The sequence below is a fragment of the Balaenoptera borealis genome (genome assembly GCF_965194805.1).
Source record: "Balaenoptera borealis genome assembly, chromosome: 2".
NCBI classification, from domain to species: domain Eukaryota; kingdom Metazoa; phylum Chordata; class Mammalia; order Artiodactyla; family Balaenopteridae; genus Balaenoptera; species Balaenoptera borealis.
In genome coordinates, this window is record NC_138867.1 from 48458421 (window position 1) to 48482326 (window position 23906).

General features: G+C 37.7%; 1 protein-coding gene across 10 annotated transcripts in view; it reads right to left on the minus strand.

Moving 5' to 3' along the window:
* PDE4D (phosphodiesterase 4D) overlaps nucleotides 1–23906 on the minus strand; it is a 1112988-nt gene that overhangs the window by 709758 nt on the left and 379324 nt on the right. The window contains exon 1 of one of the 10 annotated variants that reach the window (XM_082382268.1): nucleotides 11965–13665. The exons of 7 other annotated variants lie outside the window; for them this stretch is intronic. In XM_082382268.1, coding sequence (XP_082238394.1) covers nucleotides 11965–12230 — 266 coding nt within the window. In that variant the 5' untranslated portion in view covers nucleotides 12231–13665. Of the gene's footprint in view, nucleotides 1–11964; nucleotides 13666–23906 lie in introns of those variants that run through there. 2 more of the 10 variants (XM_082382267.1, XM_082382270.1) reach the window with 2 other exon arrangements.

Consider the following 23906-nt stretch of genomic DNA (forward strand, 5'->3'; position numbering starts at 1 on the left):
TGGAAATACAACCGTGTTTTCTGCTATTTCTGAAGGATTATCTTAGAAGGCATAGAAGGCATAACTAGCGGAAAGATGGTATACACCGGTCTAATTGAACTAAATCTCACATTCCAACCATTGAGTGTTCAGTGCATACACTTGTGGTTTAGCAAGCTTAGCATGGGGTAATGACTCAAAATGTCACTTCCTTTTATTTGGAGTAAAGCCGTTAAGAAAGATAAAATTGATTGTGTTTCACTTAAGCATATAAATCTGTGGGGTGGGTGTGTGTGTGTGTGTGTGTGTGTGTGTGTGAGAGAGAGAGAGAGAGAGAGAGAATGTTAGCTGACCTTTGAAACCTGATTCCAGCTTTCCTTTACAGTCGCTTTCCGTAAAGATACTCCATGCTGTACCCAATCTCACCTAAACCCCATGTAATCTCCGTATTGGTTCATGTTGTTCCTTTACTGAAAAGAACTTACCTCCTACCACTTCCGGTCCTTCCATACTTCACTCCAGTTCTCTTCCTACTGAAATTCTCTATGCTTCATGTTCATATCAAATTCTTTTCTAGGCCCCATTTTTCTCTTTGTAAAATGTGACAATTAAACATACACCTAATTAAGTTGCCATGAATATTAAATAACATAAGCTAAGAAAAAGCTCAATATGGGCCTTCTTTGCGACTACTCTCACACTCCATCTCAAGTCTTACATGATTCCCATCATTAGAAACAATCTCTACTTTCCTATAAACTCCACCACTCTTTGTACTTAGTTATGGCAACTACTGCTTTATGGTTATTTGAGTAATCGTATTTTATCCCCACCTGATCACAATCCTTGAGAGCAAAGACAACAATGCCCCCATAGCATCACATACAGCAATTTTCATAGAGTACACACAGCAGGAGGTGAATTAAGCTTCTAGATATCAATGGGTTCAGACCACCCTCAGTGTTCCTCCATGACTTTTTTTCATGATATTTGAATAGTACTTTATTCTTTTCAAAAAGTCTTTTCATTAAGTATATCATTTGAATTTTTAAATACTTCCATAAAGTAAGGAATGAATTAGTAATAGTTTCATTTTATGTATGCACTTAATTGCGACCTGTGGAGTTTAAATGATGCCCCTGGGATCTCACAGTAAGTGAATAGCAGAGTTGGACCAGACAGTACATTTTGGGACCTCTTTCTGTATCACAAGACTATGCTAGGTGTTAGGAATACACTAGTGAATAAAGTGAAAGCTTGTCCTCTAGATCAGTGGTTCTCAGCCAGGGACAGTTTTGCCCCCAGTGGACATTTGGCCATGTTTGGAGACATTCTGGATTTTTACTACAGGATGGGTGTGACTGACATCTAGTGTGTAGTGGCCAGGGGCGCTCCTTACAGCCTACGATGCACAGGACAGCCCCCATGACAAAGCATTGCCTTGGTCCATCGAGGTTGAGAACCTCTGCTCTGGATTCAGCTCCAGGATCATTGACTGTGAAGAATCTATAGGAAATAATACCAGAGAAGGTAGTGGAGATGAGTTTGCAGCTGATGACAGAGACTTAAACACCAAGTTGAGGAGTATGAATTTTATCGTGTAGACCAGGGATTGGCAAACTATGACCAGTAGACCAAATCCAGCTCTTAACTGGCCCCCCTCTCAGATCTGCTGTGGGTGAAGAGCTGGCTTCCTAGATGTGACCTGGGCAGTTGTATCAGGCCTCACTCTCAGAAGTGCCCTGTGTGGGATTGAATGATCTGCTGTTGCCTTCGTGAAATTCTTAATATTCTTTTGAACGAGAGTTTCTGCATTTTCATTTCACACTGAACCCTGCAAGTTAGGTAGCCGGTCCCATGTGGGTGTTCTAGTCTGGAAGTAAATTCTCCATAAGATTACGGAGGTGTAGAAAAATTGGGCTCCTAGCTTACCTCAGCTTTCACCTATTTGCACAGAGATCCTCACCGTTTTAAAAAGCCCATGTTTGTGCCCTTTGGAAGGAGAACTTGGAAACTGCCATTAGCAGGTATAGCAGTTTTCCATAGAGCAGTTCTATGCTTCTTTGCACCTCTGTAGCTACCAGGTAGGAAATTAATAATTATAGGGTGATAAAAACGGGGTACCAACACCTGACTTTCAATTGGGTAACTGGAATTACCCAATCCAAGTTCAGTGCGTTTACCTCCAACTAAGGGATTCAGACGCAAAGAACCCCTACAAAAACCGAGGTCCTTCTTCCAACAGTGGAAGTATCAGTGGTTCAGGACCACTGGGTTGATACATTAGAGAATCTGATGCACCAAGATGGTTTTAGGCATAAGGGATGTCATTTACTGAATTTAAAATGTTGACTTAAATAATGAGAGGGTTATTTCCTTCCCAAATCCTTTCAGTCATTCTTATTACCTGAAGGAGAAGGACTTAATCGGTCTTTCACATCTCTACATTACTTACTAACTGCCATTTTAAACAAAGAGAGAGCAGACCTCAGACTCAGACCCTCTAGCAGGTCATAGTATCCAGTCAAACTTGAATCTATTTAGCTTTTATTCATTGTATTTTTGTTCAATTATCTTCCATGTATGACAAATGACACTGGTTTCCAATTTATAGTAAGGATATAAAGCTTCATTTTTAAACATATAGGCTTTTAAATAAAAATATAAATCAACTAAAAAAAAATTAAATACAACACTGTACAAATGACCCACAGATGTACCTTAAACTGGGAAGGTGATACAGGAATAAGTGCACCGTTAATGACACTGCTATTGCTATTGCTATTGCAAGAGGGCTTTATTAAAGAAGTCTGGTTCTATTCAGAGGTGAGCTGTATAGCATTCCGCCTTGTGTGTCATCCACCTCCAATTCATCTAAGTTTTAGTTATTACTACCCATAAATCATACACTGTTCTATTTGGCACACACTCAATAGAAAGTCATAAAAAAAAATCACACTGAAAATTAAAACAAATACTATAAACCTAAAGAAGGTAAACAGTAGAAATGATAATCCAAATAACCTTATTAGGCGGAAAGTTGCTTTCTTCAAAAGGTCAGCAATACACACTCACCATTTGTAAGTATAAATGTGAAATCAGCTATATAAGAAAATGAAAAAGAACCCATGTACCCTCCTAATAATAATATACAGAGGAAGCCACCTTATTTTAACGATAGCTAATTTGATCAGAGGGCTATCTCATAAGACTAATGGAAAGGAAATCGGTTGGTTTGAAATTACTGCAAGGTAAAAATGGGTATGAACTATGGACAAAATATTTACATTAAAATAACCTGCTAAATCTCTTCAAAAATTTTTTCTGTTATTCAATTTTACTTATTCTGACGATGTACTTTGGAGAAGTGGTAACTTTGTTTCTGTCAGTTCAAATTTCTCCAAATTTCATACTAAAAAAACAAACAAAAAAAAAACTGTGCAGGGTGTTTTGGGGATTTTGTTTGTTTGTTTCAAATTTCTCCTCAAAATCTTGGCATTTCTTTTATAAGCGTAAGTCTTGTGTATAATTGAACCACTATGAATTCTAAGAGATTAGAATTAGTCATAAGAGTTTAACAAGCTAATTATTCAGTAATTTACCAAGAATCATAAATATATTTACATATTTTTTCAGAAATACAACAGGCATAAATTATTTTCAAAGTATAAACTAAAAATTATTAAAATGCGTATATCTGACAAATTAGTGACACTATCATATACCGATTCATTCATGTATACTAAAGTCAAATCATACCCATCTAGGTGTGTGTAAACCCAGAACACACACTCATACACACAGGTGACAAAGTCCAAACAAATGGTTAATCATTGCGTTTGAAACTTCTTTCCACTATGGCAATCAAACACGACATCACCAGGACTTCTAGGCTGGAAGGCTATAGATCTCCCCAGGTGTTCAGCATAAGAGCCACAGCAACTGAGGGTATGTTTCTCAATTAAACAACAAGTATTCACTAAATATATGTTATACAGGTGGCACTTGGCCCCTCACAATGGATACAAAGATTGATGTATGTGAGGGTTCCTACTTTTTAGGAACTTACAGTCCAGCTGCACAGTCAAAACACACCCATGAAAAAGAAAACAGCGTAAGACAGAAAGTGTTAAATAAATGGCAACACTGCGCTCTCAGAGTTCAAGGACAGATCGCACCAAACGAAGTAGGCAACTTGGCCCTGTACACATTTGCTCCTGAAAACCCAAAGTCGAGCCATTAATCCCAATGTTTTCACTTTCTTTCCTCTCATTAAACTTTACATTTTATTTATGATATACTGGCCCAAAGAAAGCAATCTCAGAAATGCCCTTTTAAAGAAGAAAGACAGATAGCATGTACTTATGGTCCCAGAGATATTTCCATTCTGAAAGCAAGCATCATGTTAAGTCAAAGAGACCATTCCAAAATGGGGGGACTGGGCAGGAAAGCTGCCGGATGACTAGGAGAGTGTTTTGAGGTCAGATGGGCTGTGGTCCTCCTGTCTGGCCACCCGGTCATTCGCAGTCAGCCTGTGAGTCAAGCCAGCTCTGGTTACCAAGCAGTTTGCTGCTCTGTTGCTTAGTGACTTGAGCCTGCAGACCATCATTTCCAGCTGGCTCTTCTGGAACCGAACCTTAATAGATTTCTGACTTAATCTTTTCTTTAGAGCTCAAGCCTTTCATGCCTTTCTCCCTGAATCATTGAAAATAAAATTACCCTCTGATTGGTTTTGTCTGGATGCCAGTCTTAGTCTAAAACTACTCTAAAACAGAATGTTTTCTGTTGACCTTAAAACCTTCCTTCATCAAGGACATATATTTCTCCTCCACATACACATATTTTTGTCAAAAAAAAAAAAAAAAGTCTACATTCATACAAGCCACAGGTGTTAAACAAATAAACTGAGATTTCACACTAAGAAAGGGTTCTGTTCCTATCCTTCTGTTAACTAACCACCATTCTGTAAAGTCATTGAATATTCACTGTTGCAGCTTTGATATATAAGCTGGGTAGGGAAATAAATGTGAATGTGATTCTTAGCCCAAAGGAAGGTAATGTTGAAAGAATACACGGTGGAGAGTTAGGCAAACCTGAGTTTAAGTTTTAAGTCAACTCACTTCATGGCTGCATAGTTGAATGATCTTGGTTATGTACCAATTTCTCTGGCCTTGGCATATGTATATGTAAAATACAGCTAATAATACTTAAATTCAACCGTGTTTGTTTTGAAAGGTTAATGTACATAAAGTATCTGACACACAGCAGGAGCTAAATCATTATTGGCTATGTTATAATAAGTCTAAGATTATAAAGTTATGTTATTATGAACCTAAAGTTCTTAGTCCAAAATGAAATCAAACAATTTGGTCTCATATCAGCTCAAGATCTCATTTTGAAAATAAGTACTTCATTTGAAATAGCTGGACAGCATTTATGTCCTTAAAATTGAATATGAAATGATTTTTTCCTGTTTTTTATATATAGTAGAAGAGATTGGTGTGTTAAGATGGTATATAATTGAAGATACAGTAAAAGAAAATTTTAAATTTGAATTTTTATTATTATCTACAGATTTCCACATTTCCTACCCTAAATCATGGCTTCCAGATGGTGTCCTAGAGTGAATACCACCAATGCTTTCATCTTGAAGGTCCTGCAGCCTTTTTATGAGCCACAGAATTATTAAAGCACTCTGTCCCCTGTTTTTACCCATGAGGCATACACCTCAGTAGCTTACAACAGCAAGTTGGAACTTCTTTTTAATTACTTATCTTAAATGTACTGTGGTTTGTTATCACTTTGTAAACTTCATTAGTCAGTTTCTTACTTGTAAATATCAAATGCCTCTATAGCCATATGACTTATGAATAGAAAGTCTACAATTCAAAGAGGTTGAGTAACTAAGGTCAAATATTAAGTGTCAGCAGAGCTGGAAATACATGGCTTCCACTATGCTAAACTCCTCAGAGTTTAAAAACATGATTTTTTTCAAAAGCAAAACCATTAAAAAACAACGACATAACTTTGCCACACCGCTGACAATAAAGCTTCTTCCTGAAACTGCTACTTGAAGAACAATTTTGGTAGCTTCCTGTCTAAGGAAAAAAAAAAAAAGTGCTGAAGCTCTGAAGCTCAATTAATTACCTAACCTCACAGGAGCTTGTTATTTATAAAGAAATTTATATAAAGAATAACTTTTAAAATTAAAGCTATGGTTTAAAAATTATTTTAATGAACTTTGAGATTCAATTTTTTACTTTCTTCTCATTCAGCATTTCTACCAAGTTTATAAAAAAGACTGTGCTTTTGCTTGGAAGTAGTTTCACCACTAGTATTGACAGAATTGACTTTGGCTGGTACAGATACACTTAATCTCTTTTCTCTTTAAAATAAATGTCAAAGGTCACAGAAAGTACATATGAGTAATAAATTGCCATGTTATTTCATTGTTTTCATTTTCCTCAGTAACTATTTGTCACATTTTTATTTTGTAATTTCTTAAATATCATAAAGGCAACTGACAAGTTTTTAAGATGAATATCTTCCTGGGGTCTTCTGATTTTAGGAAAGGCTAAGCATGCTTTTCAAAAGTTACAGATACCCTTGACTTGCAGTGCCCCAAGATTCCTGGGGAAGACACACAGCCAATTACACCAGAGACACAGCTAAAGACTCAGCCAACTGGCTCCACCTAACCTGCTGGCATTACTTCCTGTTGTGTGTCCCAGAAAATTTCCCCCAGAAACTTCCTCCCCACCTCCTCATATCACAGTATAACCACAGCCTACCTCTGGGTTCCCAGCTCCTAGGAGAGCACCAGCAATGCCCTTCTCTGGGTATCCTCAACATAAGGGGCAGAGAGAAGATAACCTTAAAGTTAAGTCAGGCAAATGTAGGAGAGTTGGAACAAAGAAGAAAGAGTCTCAAATAGAACACCTAAATAATAGCTTTGAAAATCTACTTGGGTGTGTGTGGAGGTGTGTTTGTGTGTGACCTATAAACTCTCTAAATGGCTGGATTTCTTCTTTATAGGTGATAAAGGGTTTCTGGATCCTTCTGTAACTTGAAGAAAATTTATAGTGTATTTCTCTCTTAAACAACAACCATGAGAGCAACTGTAGTTGCTGAAGAAATTATGGCTCAAGAAAGCAAATGTTTACTTTTAAACATGAGCAATTTTATATCCAATGCCCAGTAAAGAGAAATTTATAATAAACAAAAATTATAGCCCAAAACACTTAGCTAGCTCCCTGAAAATCTTTAAGATTTTCTAAACGTCTCCTGAAAAACGCCTTTCAAAAATCCACCTAAAGAAATTATTTTGTTGTTTAAGGACGTTACTAACCGCTTCTTCTACTTTTGGATATGTTGTAATTAAAAACACACACACATACACAGAAGTTTTAAAGATAAGACACGTGGTATTACCTGGATAGTATCTTGCCCAAAGAAATCCTATTGCCTAGTATCACTTATGCACTCTAGAACACGTTCCTTCATTTGGTGCACAGAACCCAGTGTAAAGTGAGGAAAAAAAACTGAGAAATATAAAGATTTGCCTGACTGATTTTCCGGAAATAAACTTAACACTGAAAGTTTTCTTAACCAGAAATTCCGCTGACGTTCATGTTGACATCAGAGGGAATTCCCTACTCTGATGAAAACAGAGTCTGGTCTATAATCACTAGACTACAAAGTACTAGACATTAAGTAAAAATGGTAAAACAAAGTGGTGAGAAGCATGAATACAAGAGGGTCCTAATCTAACACACAGCACCAGATCGAACACCAGTGTTCAATGAACATTAGCTAGGGATATAATTATTACTAAAAACATTGTCCCATCCACAAACAACTGACAGGGTAACCGTTTAAAAATGTAGACATGAGCCTAAAGATTCAGGCTGAGCAAGACTGGATTAATGGACACATAATAAAGAAAATATTAGCTTATATAATGACCCTCATTAAGTGTCTGTCCCTGTGCAAAACACTTTAATTTACACATAATTGTACTTAATAAAACCACAACACCAAGTGGATACGATTACTATTCCCAGGAAATTGGGTAACAGAGAAACAAGCCTATGTTAAGCAACTTGTTCAAAAATCACACTAGTAAACGGGAAGTCAAAATTTAAACGAAAGTAATCTGACTTCTTCTCAGATGCTCTCTGTCCAAGAGTCACACAGCACCTGGAGTATTGTATCAATTCAGTAAAATACTCTTTAAATGGGTTGTGAAAATCCAAGTGAAGTCTGGTTTAGAACAACCAGGATCAACCTGGTAACTACAGCATATAAACGTGAAATAACCTAGGATGTTTAGTTAAGAAAAGAGAATAATTTTTAAAAAACATGATAACACTGACATTACTGATTAATGGGTGTGCCAAGATGAATAGAGCAGGGTTCTGGCTCTCTGATGGGTTATTCCAAGCCTCTTGCGTTAAGGGCTAAGTTATGGAAGACGGGAGAGATTCAAGCTGTGGGGTTTTCAAAGCAGATCCAGGGGGACTTCCCTGGTGGTGCAGTGGTTAAGAAACCACCTGCCAATGCAGGGGACTAGGGTTCGAGTCCTGGTTCAGGAAGATCCCACATGTCACAGAGCAACTAAGCCCATGCGCCACAACTACTGAAGCCCACACACCACAACTACTGAAGCCCGTGCGCCTAGAGCCCGTGCTCCGCAACAAGAGAAGCCACCGCAAGGAGAAGCCCTTGCATCGCAACGAAGAGTAGCCCCCGCTCGCCACAACTAGAGGAAGCACACGTGCAGCAACAAAGACCCAACGCAGACGAATAAAAAAAAAAAAGCAGATCCAGGAACCAAGGATGACAATTACAAGGAAGGAGATTTCAACTGTATGTAAGCAAGGACTTCCCAATCACTAAACTTGTCAAAAAATAGAATTGCTCTGTAAAATCCTCATCCAGGAGGTATGCAGAGATGTTAAAGGACCAGTCACCATAGATGTTACTCTATGAATTTAACTATGGTATAGAGGGTGAACCAGTAGCTGTTACTGCATTGTGACTGCCATGGGTGGGCTGTTCACCAGATGTTTTACCTTATTCCTGGCAACATGGCTGAGATAGGTTTCCCAGCCTCCTTTGCAGTTATATGTGGCCACAGGACTGAGTTCTATCTGGGGAATACTGGGATAAGTAATGTGTGCACTCCTAGACCTGCCTCATAAAAACTCATGAATGCCATCTTCTGTGCTCTTTCCCCGGATTCAGCTGAGCCTGGCAAACTTGGAAACCATGTGTTACCAATAGAAGAACCGCAAGATGGTAGAACCCGGGGTCCCTGAATTACCCCAGGGCAGGCTAGCTTGCCACGAGAAGCAGAAGCAAGAAATAAACATTTACTGTGTCAATCCACTAAGATTTGGAGAGTATGTTGTAGAGCAAAATGTTTACCTGAACTTAATCAGATGCCTTCCAATATGATTTTTTCTACTGTAGTGTAAATAATTTGAAACCAAGGAACAGCTCTTGTGCAACTTTGTGATCAGTAGGTACAAGCTAAACACTTTGGACTCAATAGGTATTAAATACATGCATATCGAATGGAAAGGAATATCAAGTATAGGGACCAACATTCTGAGGCAGGAACACACGTGGTGTGTATTTAAATGGCTGATCATTTAATTTAGGAGGAGGGGAGGATTTGACTATAGTTGTGGTAGTAGCAGCAGTTTAGATAGGAAAAAATATATATATATAAGCAGCGCAATTTGGAATAAATTTTTAAAATTCTGGATCATGCTTAGTCCAAGTAATGAAAGCACAGATGGAACGTTATTTGTCGAAAGATGCCTGTGGATATTATGAACGTCTTGCGGTTTGTTGAACCAGTAAGGAAAATGTGAGGTACTCTTTCCAACTCCCTTGCTGGATGCTTTTTTATCCATGAGGGATATTGTCTCCCCTTCGTTACTGAGAATTGGTATCATGATTTTTCTTTTTCATGTCCATTGCTCTTTTGATGCCTCCCTCATCTGCTGGAGACCTGATACACCACAATGAAAGATCGGCAGAAATTGTGACCTTGGAGTTTCTCCAAACAGCATCAGAAAAGGAAGTGCCAGAAATTTCAGAAGAAAGCCTGTTTTCATGAGATTTCCTGCCTTCCTTACATCTCAACATGTCCAAATAGTTCCGATAACCTTCAGTTGAACTCGAGGTTGCTTCGCTCAGATAGAAATCAGGCGTCTGAGTGGAGGCTTACTCATTTAGCAACAGGTACAATTTAGGAACTATAATTAAAAAGGCATCTCAACCAAAAGGGACATTGCATACCAAAATTCTGGCCCTGACCCTGTCTGAACTCCAGCCAGCTTTCCTGCTCTGGCACCTGATGCTCGGTCTCAAGCCGTCCCTCTCCTCAGGGCATCTCCTAGTGTTCATCTATGCCTTTCATTCACTGCTTATCTCTGACAAATTCTTTCAACAGTATCTTCCTCAGAGAGAAGTCATCTTTTTCCATCATTTCTTTAAGACTGAAAAAAATCAGTGTTTGTCTTACCCCTCTTACAAGCATTGTATCTAACTAAACTTAGAAATGCCACTTAGTTAAAATCTTGGGGAAAATAAGAACTAAACTTAGAAATGCCACTTAGTTAAAATCTTGGGGAAAATAAGAACACTTCCTCTATCAGAGATCTAGCTATTTAAAATGACAATTCTGAGGTCAGACATTTCTTTGGGTGGGTCATGCCTTTTATTTCCTTTGTTGCCTATTTTCATCTATGACATGAATGCATTCCTGGGTAGGGCCATGTGGCTTAAGTTTAGATTTTGATTCTATTTCTTGCTGCTTCTTTCCTAGGAGTCTTGATTCTGGTTTTTTGGGGATTTTTGTTTGTTTGTTTGCTTGTTTTGGTTCTGTTTTCTTTTGTTTTTTCCATTCCTGGCATACTCTTTCGTGTTCTATGGAAAAGCTGTATAAAAATCATTCAGTCAGTTTCTCAACTAACATACTCGTTATTTTTTTCTGTTATGTCTGTTTTCTTCATCATAAGTAATATTCATTTTGCCAAAATGTGGAAGTAGTGCATAGAACCTACTACTGCCTAAAATTAACCAACTGTGTATCACAGACCCCTCTTTCTCTGATCACAGCCTAAAATTGCCTCTTTTCAGGCAGAAACACCATAATAAGCTCACACAATGATTTATTTTAATATTTGTTTTTACAAGAGCATGAAAATATCAAGAATCGTCTAGAAACCTACGTGGTACCATATACATAAAACAAATTCACCTATTATATAGAAGATAAAAACATTCATAAAGAAAATAAAAATATTGACAAAATAGTCAAAGAATTCAAATTCAAAGAACACGGCACTATTACCGAGTACCAGCCTGCAACTTTCTGCATGGCATTCCTAAACCCACTGAAAAGGCACGTTGAGATTACAAATATATTAAAGTCAGTAGTTAGGAGGGGTTTTACCTGGACACAGCATTACACACATACACACACCCACACACACACACACACTGCATACACATCTCTGTTTAATTGGGGATCATGCCGAAAAGAGAACAAACTATGATTTTCCTCCTCTCCTTTCTGGTCCTTTCTTTCCTAGGCTGTTGCAGGACCTGGCAGGATTACTAGCTTAAGAATTCAAAGAAACGCCACCACATCGGTAGAGGGAAAAAAAAAAAAAAAAACAACCTGCATTCTTATTTGACATCTGGAATTCAGTTTTCTTGTAGGAACTTGCAATAGGAATTGAACTTTGAGAACCACCCACCTCAAAGGCTCCTATTACCAATCTCAAGGATTCCTGCCCCGACCTGGACATCTGTGGGATTTATTAAAGTAGATTACTTCCGATAAATCACGGGTCAGGAGTGAAGACGAAGACGCTTCCCTCCCTACCCCTAAAGCGAAAGGCGGGAGGCGCAAAAATCACCCAGGGCCACCTGGCCACCATGTCTGATAATCCGTGCAAACCTTACCACGTATGTGCCACTGTGAACCGCCGCTGTTTGGGGATGTTGCTACTGAGAAGCATCCTGCGCAGGAGCCTGGGGGAGTTTCTCGGCGAAATCACCGGTGAGAGCTTGGGAGAAACCGACTTCTTTGCTGTCTTGGACTTCTCGTGCTGCAACAGGTTTTCCCGCAAGGACTTCACAAGATCCTCGTTCAGCCAGGGGTTTGGACAATGCGGATTATCCACTTCAGGGACTGTTAAGGTGTCCGGGCTTGCCGTCTGCTGAGCCATTTTCCCGGTCAACTTTGTACAGTTGGCAACGATCCAGGGCAACGTGGTTCCCTGGCCTCTTTCCAGTGATTGCCTTCCTCGGACTCTCGGGGAGACGTCCGGGGAAGCAGGTCGGATCGAGCCGCTGCTAGTTCATTCGGTCGCCTGCCTCAGTCTCTCGGCGGAGACTGGGCTGGGAGTAGAGGAGGCGAGCGCACGCCACGGCGGAAGCCTCTTGAACGTCACCCCTCCTCTGCCGATCCCCTGCCAAAGATCACCGCCGAGCTCGCAGGGCAGAGGAACATGGAGGGAAGCCACGGCGAGCGAGGCTTTTGTCAGCGCTACAAGGCTGCCTGTTAAACTATTGGAACTAATGCGCCGCAGCTGCTCCTGTGACTTCTGCTTATGTACATAAAAAGTCCTGGGGGGAGGGCTTAACCATCAGATGCCTGCTGCTGGTTGTTTGGCTAGTCTTTCCATTTGCTTATTCCTGAATCCAAAGGAGAGAAAAACTTAGAACTTGACCTTCCTCTCCCGCAAGGTCTATTTATCTCCCTTCGGTCCGCGTTCATAAAAGAAATTGCTAGTCCCTGGTTTTTATAAGGAGAGAATAAACAAGCATGAGCTACACAAGGAGAAATACATCCCTGTTGGCTAAACTCAATCTGATGCACCTTATAAAACAAATCCCAAGAGAATAAAATTAACTCTTTCTTTTCCTCCCTCTTTCTCTCTAGTTAGAAACCAAACAAAAGGTTTCAAAATACCGCATATGGAACACATTACCGGTTGTGTTGTGTTGTTTAGCCTTGCTAATGAAGGCCCTTTCAAAGCGTGGAACAACACACTTACATACACGAATGGTGTTTGTTATCTCTTTGCACTTAAACTGATGATCCTCCAGAGGAACAGATTGTTTTCATAGGGGACTAAAAATGATTTTAGAGTTTAAATTATTGCTTATGGTATATACATTTTTATTCAATTATAGAAGAAATAAATCTAGCTTTTCATAGTTACTTCCTTAAATGTTTTTAATGTAAGATTTGTATTCGTGGTCAGAATAGCTTCGACAAACTTACTCAAAGGAGGTTTAAAATAAAAGAGAAGATATTATTTCTTACCTATTTAGTTTGCTACTGGAGAAAAAATGTAAATATTACAATAATTCAAGTAAGTAGGTGATAAGGCCTGTTAAATCTCATTATATGGACACCAGAAGTGTAAACATTAGAACTGAATTTGGAAGGGAATCCAAACCTTTGATTATAGATGCCCCCAGCAGCCTAGTGATGTTACAGACAGCTCAGGATTGAAATCAAATCACATATCTCAGGATCTAAGAAAATATTTTTTAAAAGTTTAAAACACAGTAACTCAAGAAGGAGTTAGGAAATGCAGAATAGAATAGTCTGACTGAATTTTTTTTTTTGGTTTCTACAATTACTATTAGGTCAATTCTAAGAGTTCCTCCTACCTTCTTCCCTGGCTGTTCCACCTTAAGTTTTAATTTCTTGCCTTTAAAATGTTACAGAAAAGGATACTCTGATGTTCTGTTCACAGAAGCACAGGGTCACCACTTGGTGTACCTATAATAATTTAATGAGACACATGTACCATGACTTAATCAGAAAATTTGTTTTATACACACACACACTTAAGTAACAATTAAAATGAATAGCCAATTTCCGTAAAATGGGCTGAGGGCCTGACAATTACATTAGGAGTTGTGCAAAACAGGTATGCGTAAGCTTGCTTACCCTCAAAGAGTTTATAATTTAATGGAAAGGACTACACTATGCTCAGAAAAAGACACCAGAAGACCTAAAAAATGAAATTATCAGGGGCAGAAAAATACAACGAGAATGGTGTACATAAGTAAAGAGGGAATGCTGAGTTGCAGTAAAGCTTGAAGAGGGGAAAGATAAAAAATTAATGGAAAGGAAATTAAGAAAGAAGTGCACTCCAGATGAGGAGTTAGAATGTGCAGTTCCAATAAAGAAGAAGTGAGCAAGTTTTGTTCAAAAAGAAAAAAAAAAAAATAATTGAAATCAGTAGGTATAAACCCTGTTCAGGTTTGTAGAAATAAAAAATTCAGATAACAGGATAAAGTGAGAAAAAAACAGTAGGCAGTAAACTGACATGGCAAAAAAAAGAAAGAAAAACTTCCCACTTTCTAAAGACTTAGTTTCATTCAACAAACGCTTGTGGGCATTTGTTTCGTGGTAGGCACTATACGGAGTGCTCTAGGATATTTAAAGGTTAGTCCCATGCTGTCCCTGCCCTCTAGGAGTTTATAATCCAGTAGGGCAGATAAAGTGCAAAACCATTGGCATGACAAAGTGTAGCCCAGGTACCCAGAGGAGAGCCTGGAAGCTGAAGATATTTAAATGCCTGGCTCTAAGGAGAGAAAAGTGATTCTCAGTGACCAAATATAGGGATTGATATGACTGAGAATGATATAGGATCTATGTTGGGAAATTCACTGAGTTCAGAGAATTCTAGGTTCTAGCTCTTGCTTACAGTGACCTTCCCTTAAGAGGAGTAAAATATTTACACGCTAATCTTCTCATAATTGGCATGCCATGTGGATGCTCAAAGAGATTGGGCACTTTGTGGATGATCGCAACTAAGCTGAAATAGAAGATACAACACTCTTCTATTAACAAATCATTGAGAGTTGTGGTTAAACGCGGACTAAGACTGAAAAAGGCATTCTGCAAATCTCCCGTTGCTTGGTGCATGTTAAAGGGTTCCACTGTAGAAGCAGAATTGTCTACCTCTGTACAGGTGCCCATATTCTATCATTATTTGTTCAATTTCCTGACATCTACAGTTACCCTCCTGAAGGCCCCCCAATGATTTATGGCATGCATGCTCCTTTTTGAAAATAAAATTAATTTGGTTTTGAGAATTCTTTGCTACCTCCTTGAAATAGCTTGAAAAACCCTGCAGTGTTACAAAATCATGCTTGAAAATAACTGCCTTAGGAAAAGCACACATTGTAAAGTTCTGAAGATAACCAGGTGGGGGAGGCCTGGATAAATTGGCAATTCTCTTTATAATAATGCAGAAGGTCAGAGGAATTCTTCCAACAGGAGGACTACACAGCTTGCTTTTTCTTTCTTTTTTTTTAACAAAATCTTTTAAAAACTAGCTGCCAGAAACTTTTCCAAAAAACACAGTACTGTAAGTGACAGCCAAATAAGGCCTTAGATTTTAACGAGTGGAAAATTGAAAGTGGGAGAAATGTTTTGATAAAAGCACCCACGCCTAGAACAGCAGATAACATCTCTTAATTTAACAAAAGTTTTCCTAGATACCTTTTTGTGGATTTTCAAAATCTGTTTTTTTTAGCTTCTTTGGAATCTTGAAAGCATTTATTTAATTAATTATTCATAAGCAGCAAAACAAATAAGAAATAAGATTTGCACAGGTTCTGGGACAATGACTTAAAAGTGTGCCTTTGCGTAGGTAAGATCAAGCAAGGCTGGATTTCTCACAACTGAAAGGGAGCAATGGTGCAGCTAATTCAAAAGAATGGATAAATTAAAATGAGTTATACTTGACTATGGAATGCATTGTATGTTTCTCCCAACCATGTTTTAGTTAGGTAAATAGTGAGTTAAAAGGAGACTGCTTTTTAAATTGTCCACAGGATGTGGTCCATGGAAATGATCTGATAGTGGGAGAGATTATGTTGTCTAGCAGTTAAGAGGGTATGTATGGAACCCAAAAGCATGTTTTGAACCCCAGCTATGATACTTACTAGCTGTGTACTTGTCTATGGCTTAGTTCCTCATGTGTGAAACAGAATGAGAATAATAGCTATTGCATAAGAATGCTGCAAAGATTTAATGTGTTAATACCCATGATACCAAGTATATGAAGAGTGCCTGGTACAGGATAAACACCCAGTAAATGAAACCTGCCACTAACTGATAACAAGGAACTTACAGAAATTTATTTACACGTAGTAGATACCAACTATGTACCAGGTATTTTGCATTTTCTTTCATTTAATTCTTGCAATAACCCTTAGGGTGTTATTTCATTAACACTGTTTTACTGAAGAGGTCATAAGGAGGTTAAGTAACTTACCCAAAGTCATTAGTTCAACAGTGCACAACAGAGGTTTGTCTATGAAGTCCCAGGGCCTCTTATTTCAACTCTGTATCAAACCACCCCGAAGGGAAAGCTGATTTAATATTTAAAATCAATGATGAATATTTCTGTGGAAAATAGTAGAAATCTGAGTGCCCAAGCTCTTGGTTTAGTTAACACTAAATTCTGGCTTCTCTTGGGACATATATGGTGACAGCCTGCGAAGCCTGCCAAGTCATGAAATTCTTACAAAGACATGGTATTCAAGTGAGGGCAGCTTCAGGTGGAATTCCTGAGTGTTTCTTCATCTATATGCCTGTACTTCTTTGATATGAAGGCGCTTTCACTAAACTCCATGGTAGTTTTCCACTTTACAAAATTATATACTTGAAAATTATTTTATTTTATATTTTCAATGCGATTATTTTTTATTTTGAATTTATAGCCTTATAAATTCTGATGATAAAATTATATTATCCCCATATCTAAAAGCACATCTGAACATTGTAGAGTAGGGCTTTCAAATCATCATTATCATTGAACATCTATTAGGTACTGAGCTGGTTGGCAGAGATTAAAAACAGTAAAGTATCTATTTGAAAATAAAAGATATATACAACCCCTCCAACAGAGAAAGTAAATGATAAATATTAAACTAATAATAGAAACAATCAGTGCCTCAAAGATTTAAACGAGTAACCTATATATATCTAGACCAGTGGAAAATAACTCAAAGAAGAAGCAGGACTTAAAGTAGGCCTTAAAAGAAAGTACACGTGGGGCTTCCCTGGTGGCGCAGTGGTTGAGAATCTGCCTGCCAATGCAGGGGACACGGGTTCGAGCCCTGGTCTGGGAAGATCCCACATGCCGCGGAGCAACTGGGCCCGTGAGCCACAACTACTGAGCCTGCGCGTCTGGAGCCTGTGCTCCGCAACAACAGAGGCCGCGATAGTGAGAGGCCCGTGCACCGCGATGAAGAGTGGCCCCCGCACCGCGATGAAGAGTGGCCCCCGCTTGCCACAACTAGTGAAAGCCCTCGCACAGAAACGAAGACCCAACAAAGCCATACGTACATACATAAATAAAAAGAATGTAAGCAGACAAGAATAGCATTAAAAAAAAAAAAAAAAAAGCAAAATAATTAAAAAAAAAAAAAGAAAGTACATGTGGAAGAAGAATAATAAGATATTTTGGGGGAGGTAAATAGTCTAGCGGGGGTGAGAGGTGTTGGATTTGTAGACTTCTATGGAAAATCAGTAAAATTTATGTATTTTGGAGGTAGCTAAATAATATACAGAGAGATTCAAATAAGAATAATTTGGTGGCAATATGTATTATAATTTGGAGACGGATGATTCTGAAGACTGCATATTGTTAGAGTTCTGTTTCAATATAAATTTGTGTAGAAATGGAAAGATAGGAACTAATCACATAAGAATTCGAAGGATTTGTTCCTTGGCTATACATGAGCATTCAGGTCAATACGGAAGTCAAAAATAGATTAGATTTTTCTTAACTTAATCAATTATACATTCCATCTAATTAAGTGTGGTTCACCTAATTAATCATCAAAAGGCTGTTAACAGAAAAGAAAGGACCTGGGGTTTGTTGAACAAAAGAAATATAACTGCTTGATTTATATTAGAGCTATATTTTGAGCAGACAATGTCTTCTTCCAAGCTCCATTCATTTTAATAAAAAGATTAAATGGGTTTTGTTACTAGATTAAATCTAGTTAAGTGGGCTTTTTTCCCCCCTAGATTAAAGCTAAATGTTAGGGATCTATCTATTGAAATAGTAAGCTAACATTTAATTTGAAAGAAAAGTTACCATTTTATAGGGCACAATTTATACCAGCAACATAAACACAGCATGTTTGTTTTATTTCTGAGAAAAAAACTGCGACACAAGACTCAAGACTCCTTTTCTCCTGATATGGTCACTTAAAAAAGCTTCCAATACTAGAATTCCTCTTGATTACTCTGCTAAAATGAAATTCCTCTTGATTACTCTGCTAAAATGAAACACTAGAATGCTCTCTCTAAGCATTAGTCAAACTTCAATAAAGACAATAGGTTTTGATGGCCACTAAAATTTTAACAAAATATGTGATATTTCTGGGTCTTCTTTCAATGAGAAGAATAGCCAGGCATTTTGCCTTCAACTTGCAGACAAAAAAATCCCCTATTCCACTATATCTATAGTGGATTATTCCCTAGCATACTGAATGAGTGAGCAATTCACTAGATTTAAGTGCAAAACCAACTACCCTAAGCACAGGCACTTTGCATCGTTACTTAATTTGGTCATCATAATCATTCTAATGAGGCAGGTACTACTACCTTCATTTTAAAGTTGAGAAAACTGAGGCGCCAAAATTTAATGACTTCCTTAAGGTCATACACACCCAGTAGGTAATAGAGTTGGGATTTTAAAGCAGATAGTCCAAGTCCAGAGCCCATGCATGTAACCACTGCACTAGACTGCCTTTGTGTTTTTAAAAAATAAAAGTCAAGCCAATTAATAAAGAAATTCTTAGCAAAATGAACTCAAGTAACTTGATATGTGCAAACCTAATCTCTACAAAATATCCGTCACAACAGTTTTTGAAGTAAAAATATTTCCAAGCCCCAATCAATGCCCATTAGTAATGGTATTTTGAGGCTCTGACAGATATTTCTTCATAACCGAAAGATCTCCAAACTCTCCAAAATTGTCCATTGTATTGCAAACAATGGACATTGAATGGACAAAAGAACGTGGGTAGACTTTCAGAGTCTTTTGCTGTTTTTGTGCACATAATAGACATGTTAGTGAACAAAATCCAACATGTATCCTAAGCTCAGAGGAATGTAACACAACGGTGATCTATTCAAAGCTCAACACCTGGCAACACATTTCCTCATCTCTGTTTTTCTGTCTCTGTACCCATCCCCCAATGGCCCCAGGAAAGGATTTTTAAAGTCTTTCTCTAGTTAGCATAATATAACTAGAAAGCCTCCCTCTGACCCTGACACATAACATCTGTTTCAGTCCTTCTGTTTTTTGGATATGGTGTTTAGGAGACAAAGTAGTGTATTTCACTGAAAGTCCATAATTCAGAGGTTTATAATTGTAGCTGGCAATTTGTTTTTTAAAGTTTAACATATTTAGACAATGATCCTTCATAAGCAAATCGTGTTTTTAGGGATGACACTTTTCGTGTCTAACTGTAAGGAACCTTCTGAGACCTAGTCATTCATTGGGATGCTATACAAAAGGCATCACAGAAACCAGAGTTTTGGTCCCAGTTCTGTAATTAACTAGCTAAGTCACCCTGAACAAGTTCATTCACTTTCACTGGAACTTAGTTGTCTACTTAAGAGTCCTATAACTTGACTAGGGTTTTATAATGCACAAAAAGAAAATTAGATGCTGTCTTCAGTGGCAAGTTTCAGTTGCCGTTGAAGAAAAACTGTTATCAAGTGTATCCTGAGGCACTATGTCCTCTTCCATTTGCATGTAGTGATGGTATGTGCCACAGATGGTGCTTTTAAAGGAGAAATGGAAAAGATAAATTTAATATTTACGAAATTGAAGATGGAAAATAAGAGTGTGCTGCACAAACCAGGTGCCTTACTAATGCTTTTATGGCCCTGAAACTTGAGAAAATTCCTTCCCTAACTAGGTAAAAAAAATTGTTCTGACATCTGAGTCACAGCTTGGGAGACAGAGTGGGAGAGCAATGCCTAAGTTAACTTAATATTTGGAATCAAAGCATTGTTTTACTTCTAAAATAGTGAAACTACAAAGATAGGTATATTCACTGTTACATAATGTTAGATTTTTCTAAAACTTCAGGGCTGAACTCACGTTTTAGGCAATAAGAGAAACTTGTACACTCACATTTCACAAAGACTAGTTTAGGCCAATTTTAATGTGTTGCATGGGGGAAAAAAAGCATTTTGTGATTAAAAAATATATATATATATACATGGGGCTGAGTTGAATATAATTAAATAGGTTTCCCATTTCCTCGCAATAAGATCTCTAAGTCTTTTAATACGCTAATATGATTTATGAAAGCACACTTGCTTGGCTCTGAATCCACTGCATCTTCCGGCATGTCCAGAGATGGGTATTCCCAGGAACCCTTACCTGGACTTACTACAAACATCTTCTTGAACGTAGCTGATAGATAATATGAACCTTCCTTGGCTTTTGTTACGCTGCTTTTTTTTTTCTACTGAACTGCAGTCAAACAGAATGCTTTCAACAGAACTATGAGTAGTCGAGGTGCTGCCCTGGTTCCACCCTCTATTAGACTCAAGGTAATTGTTATGCTTCTGCTCTGAGGCTAATTCTGTCCTCCTCTTGAATTTGCATATCTATGTCCCCTTGTAAAAGGCATACCTTTAGCAGAGGCTATGAGATAGCTATGAGATATCTTTATGAGATAGACAGAGGCTGTAAGAGGCTATGACATAGCTGGGGTTGTGAGTCTAAATAACAACCCTATAGAGAGCATGCTAGTTGAAAAGCTGTGAACAGGCTAAGGGGCCAGAGAAGGGTTGATCTAGATGGCACTGTTGGTGAGAAGATGCACAAAGGCAACTGAAAGCTACATGATTACTTTTCAAGCTTTAGTGTACCTAAGAATCACCTGGAGACCATGCCAAACACAGATTCTGATTCAGTAGGTCTGGGGTGTGGGGCTTGAGATTTTGGATGTCCAAAGCTCCCAGGTGATAGAAATGCTGGTTCATGGATCCCTCCATAAGTATCCAGCTACTAGAATAAGTAGAGATTCCTAGCAAATAACTTGTACCCAGGTGGTGGTATTTTAAATTTATATTCAGCCATTCGTGTAGTGCTTAAATTTGTTGCTGATATTTTAATAAATAATGAATTTTTTAAAATAACTTTTATAAACCGTTTGTTTCAAATGAGCACATACATTCAAAAAGATTCAATTCTAAAAGCAAATTTTGCTATATTAGATCCACGTTTTAAGATGAAGGAAAAAAGACTTGACAGAAGTTGAAAAACAGATTCTTTTGCAAGTGTGGTGGCATTCTTTGCCTGTTTCTATATTATTCATTGAAATTAAAAGGAAAACGTTATTTAAGACTAATAGACTCTTTCCAGGATATAATTTAATTAATCTGAAAGCATTTCATTGGACAAATACTATGATTAAGTTCTATGAATATAATGAGGATGCTGATCTTTGTGTATCTGGGGACACAAGATTCATTCTTCACTATGTTCAGAGTGAGCTGGGACTTTCAGTGTTGTTTACTGTATATGAAGCATTGTCAAGAACACTCTTCATCAAGATTCACTACCATGCTATTGACCTACTATCTAAAAAATTAATCGAAAAAGTGTTTGTGCTTCCATCAGCTCAATACAACTAGTCCCATAGTAAATCTACATATAATAACTATGTAAGCAGGTATATGCATTCTTTCTGGTGCTTTCAGTGAAGTTATCCTGACCTTGAAGTGCTCAAATGATTGCTAAATTATGTCCACCACATCTGATTTTTTTCCAAAATAATTACTTTTCAGCCCTAATAAAATAAGTATTACACTAATATAAAAGCCTATATTCTAGCTAATCTAATAACCACCATTTATGTTCTGTAATTATATAAACATTGCATAAAGCCAACCAGTAATTATTTAATCAGTTACAAAGGAACAATAATGAATGACAAAGAAATCCTCTTGTTGAACCCATGGTGAATACACTTTTTTTAAGAAGCATTTGCCTCGAGATCCTTGTACTTGTTGACTGAAAAAAAAAAAAAAAAAAAGCACAACCTAAAAATTGAGAATTGTTTTATTTGGCAGACATAGTGAGGACTTAAGCCTGGAAGACAGCCTCTCAGATGGCTCTGAGTGACTCTTGCAAAGAGGTGAGGGAGGAGCCAGGATATATAAGGGTTTTTGCAAAAAACAACAACAACAACAACAAACCCAGGTAGTTGGAACATCAAAAGATTATTGTTAATTAAAGAAAAACCAGACACCTCGAGTTAATGAATTTAGCAATTTTCTAAGTATGGGACGATGCAAGAGTCTGGGCTCATTCAAACCATTCCTTTGATTATACACCTTAACTATCTAGGGCCAGTATCCTATTTTCTCCATCCTGAATCCCCTCAGGGTGCACCATAGGTGTAGCTGCAGTGCCTGATGGCTTGATGGCTGCAACATCCTTTGTTTACTGATAATGGCAGGCAATACTCTTCATCTACATACTTTAAATGCCTAGAATATAGGAAGTACTCAGCAGACACTTGTTAAAGGAAGGAAAAATGGTGTGTGTAGTTTGTTTGAGTATTTTTTGTGTGCTTTTAGACAGTTAACTGGCTAAAAGGACAGTGTGCCCTAATGAATTTGCACTGATCTACAGAGTAAAAGTTTGAAATGTTTTAGAAATCCTATTGCTAGGCATACTTTCAATTTTACAAACGTATTACTTTTAAATTATCCAGATCATCTATAATCTATGTGTAAAATTTTTAAAAGTCACCCAGAAATCAAAAGTACCTATAGACCACCGTCTCCAAACTCAGGGCCCTCACAGGTAGCCCTATTATCAGTTGTGTTTATCTTTCTAGACCTCTACTCCTCATTATAGTAGCCACTAGCCAAATGTGGCTATTCAATTCTTGCTAATGCAACTGAGGAACTGAATTTTTATTTTTACTTATATGTGTTAGTTTAAATTTCAATAGCTTTCTGTGGCTAGTGGCTGCTATACTGGGCAGCAAAATTCTAGACCTCCATGTGATTTCATGAATAATTATGTGCTTATAGAAACATATATTACAGTTTTCTGAGGCTTTTTTAAAGCATAGTCTCATACTAATAACCATTCTGATTATTCAGCAACTTGCTTTTTTCATTCAACAAAGATCTCCCTCGTGACTTTTAGCTAATGCACAATATTCCATAGTATGGCTATTTTCTCAGTTCAAGTAGCCATTTGCCTACTGCTGGACATTCAGGTGTCCAGTTACTCACTGTGACACATAATAAACAGCCTTGCAAACTCCTCATTGGGCACATATTCCAAGACACTTTTTAAGAATAATAGATACTTTGAAGTAGGGTTGTTAAATGACAAGAGAAAGCATTTTTCATTTTAATAGAAACTGCCGAATTGTTCTTCAAAGTGGCTGATTCAATTTACACTCCCACCAGCAGGGTTTGAGTTCCCAACATTTTTTCTTCAAACAGCCTGATGTTGCCATCAATTTCCCTACACTAGCTGGCAAAGCTTTCTTTTCCCACTCAATAATATCTTCTATTTTTTATTGTGGAAGAAATTAAGAAGGGCATCCATGGCTACCATTAAAATGCACAGAAGTGGGAAGATATATTTCATTTTGCTTCCAAGTCAATGTTCAATTTTAGCTTTTTAACAATCTTAGTTGACCAAGCATTTCCCAGGAGTGTCTCTAATATGACAATATCTACACATTATAGAAGGCTTTTTCAAAGGAAAAAGAATTAACTTTCTTTTTCAGTAATGTTCTAGCACTACTCAGTAAAATATGTTTTAAATTGCTTTTCCTATAATAAAGATAGATTGTGTTGA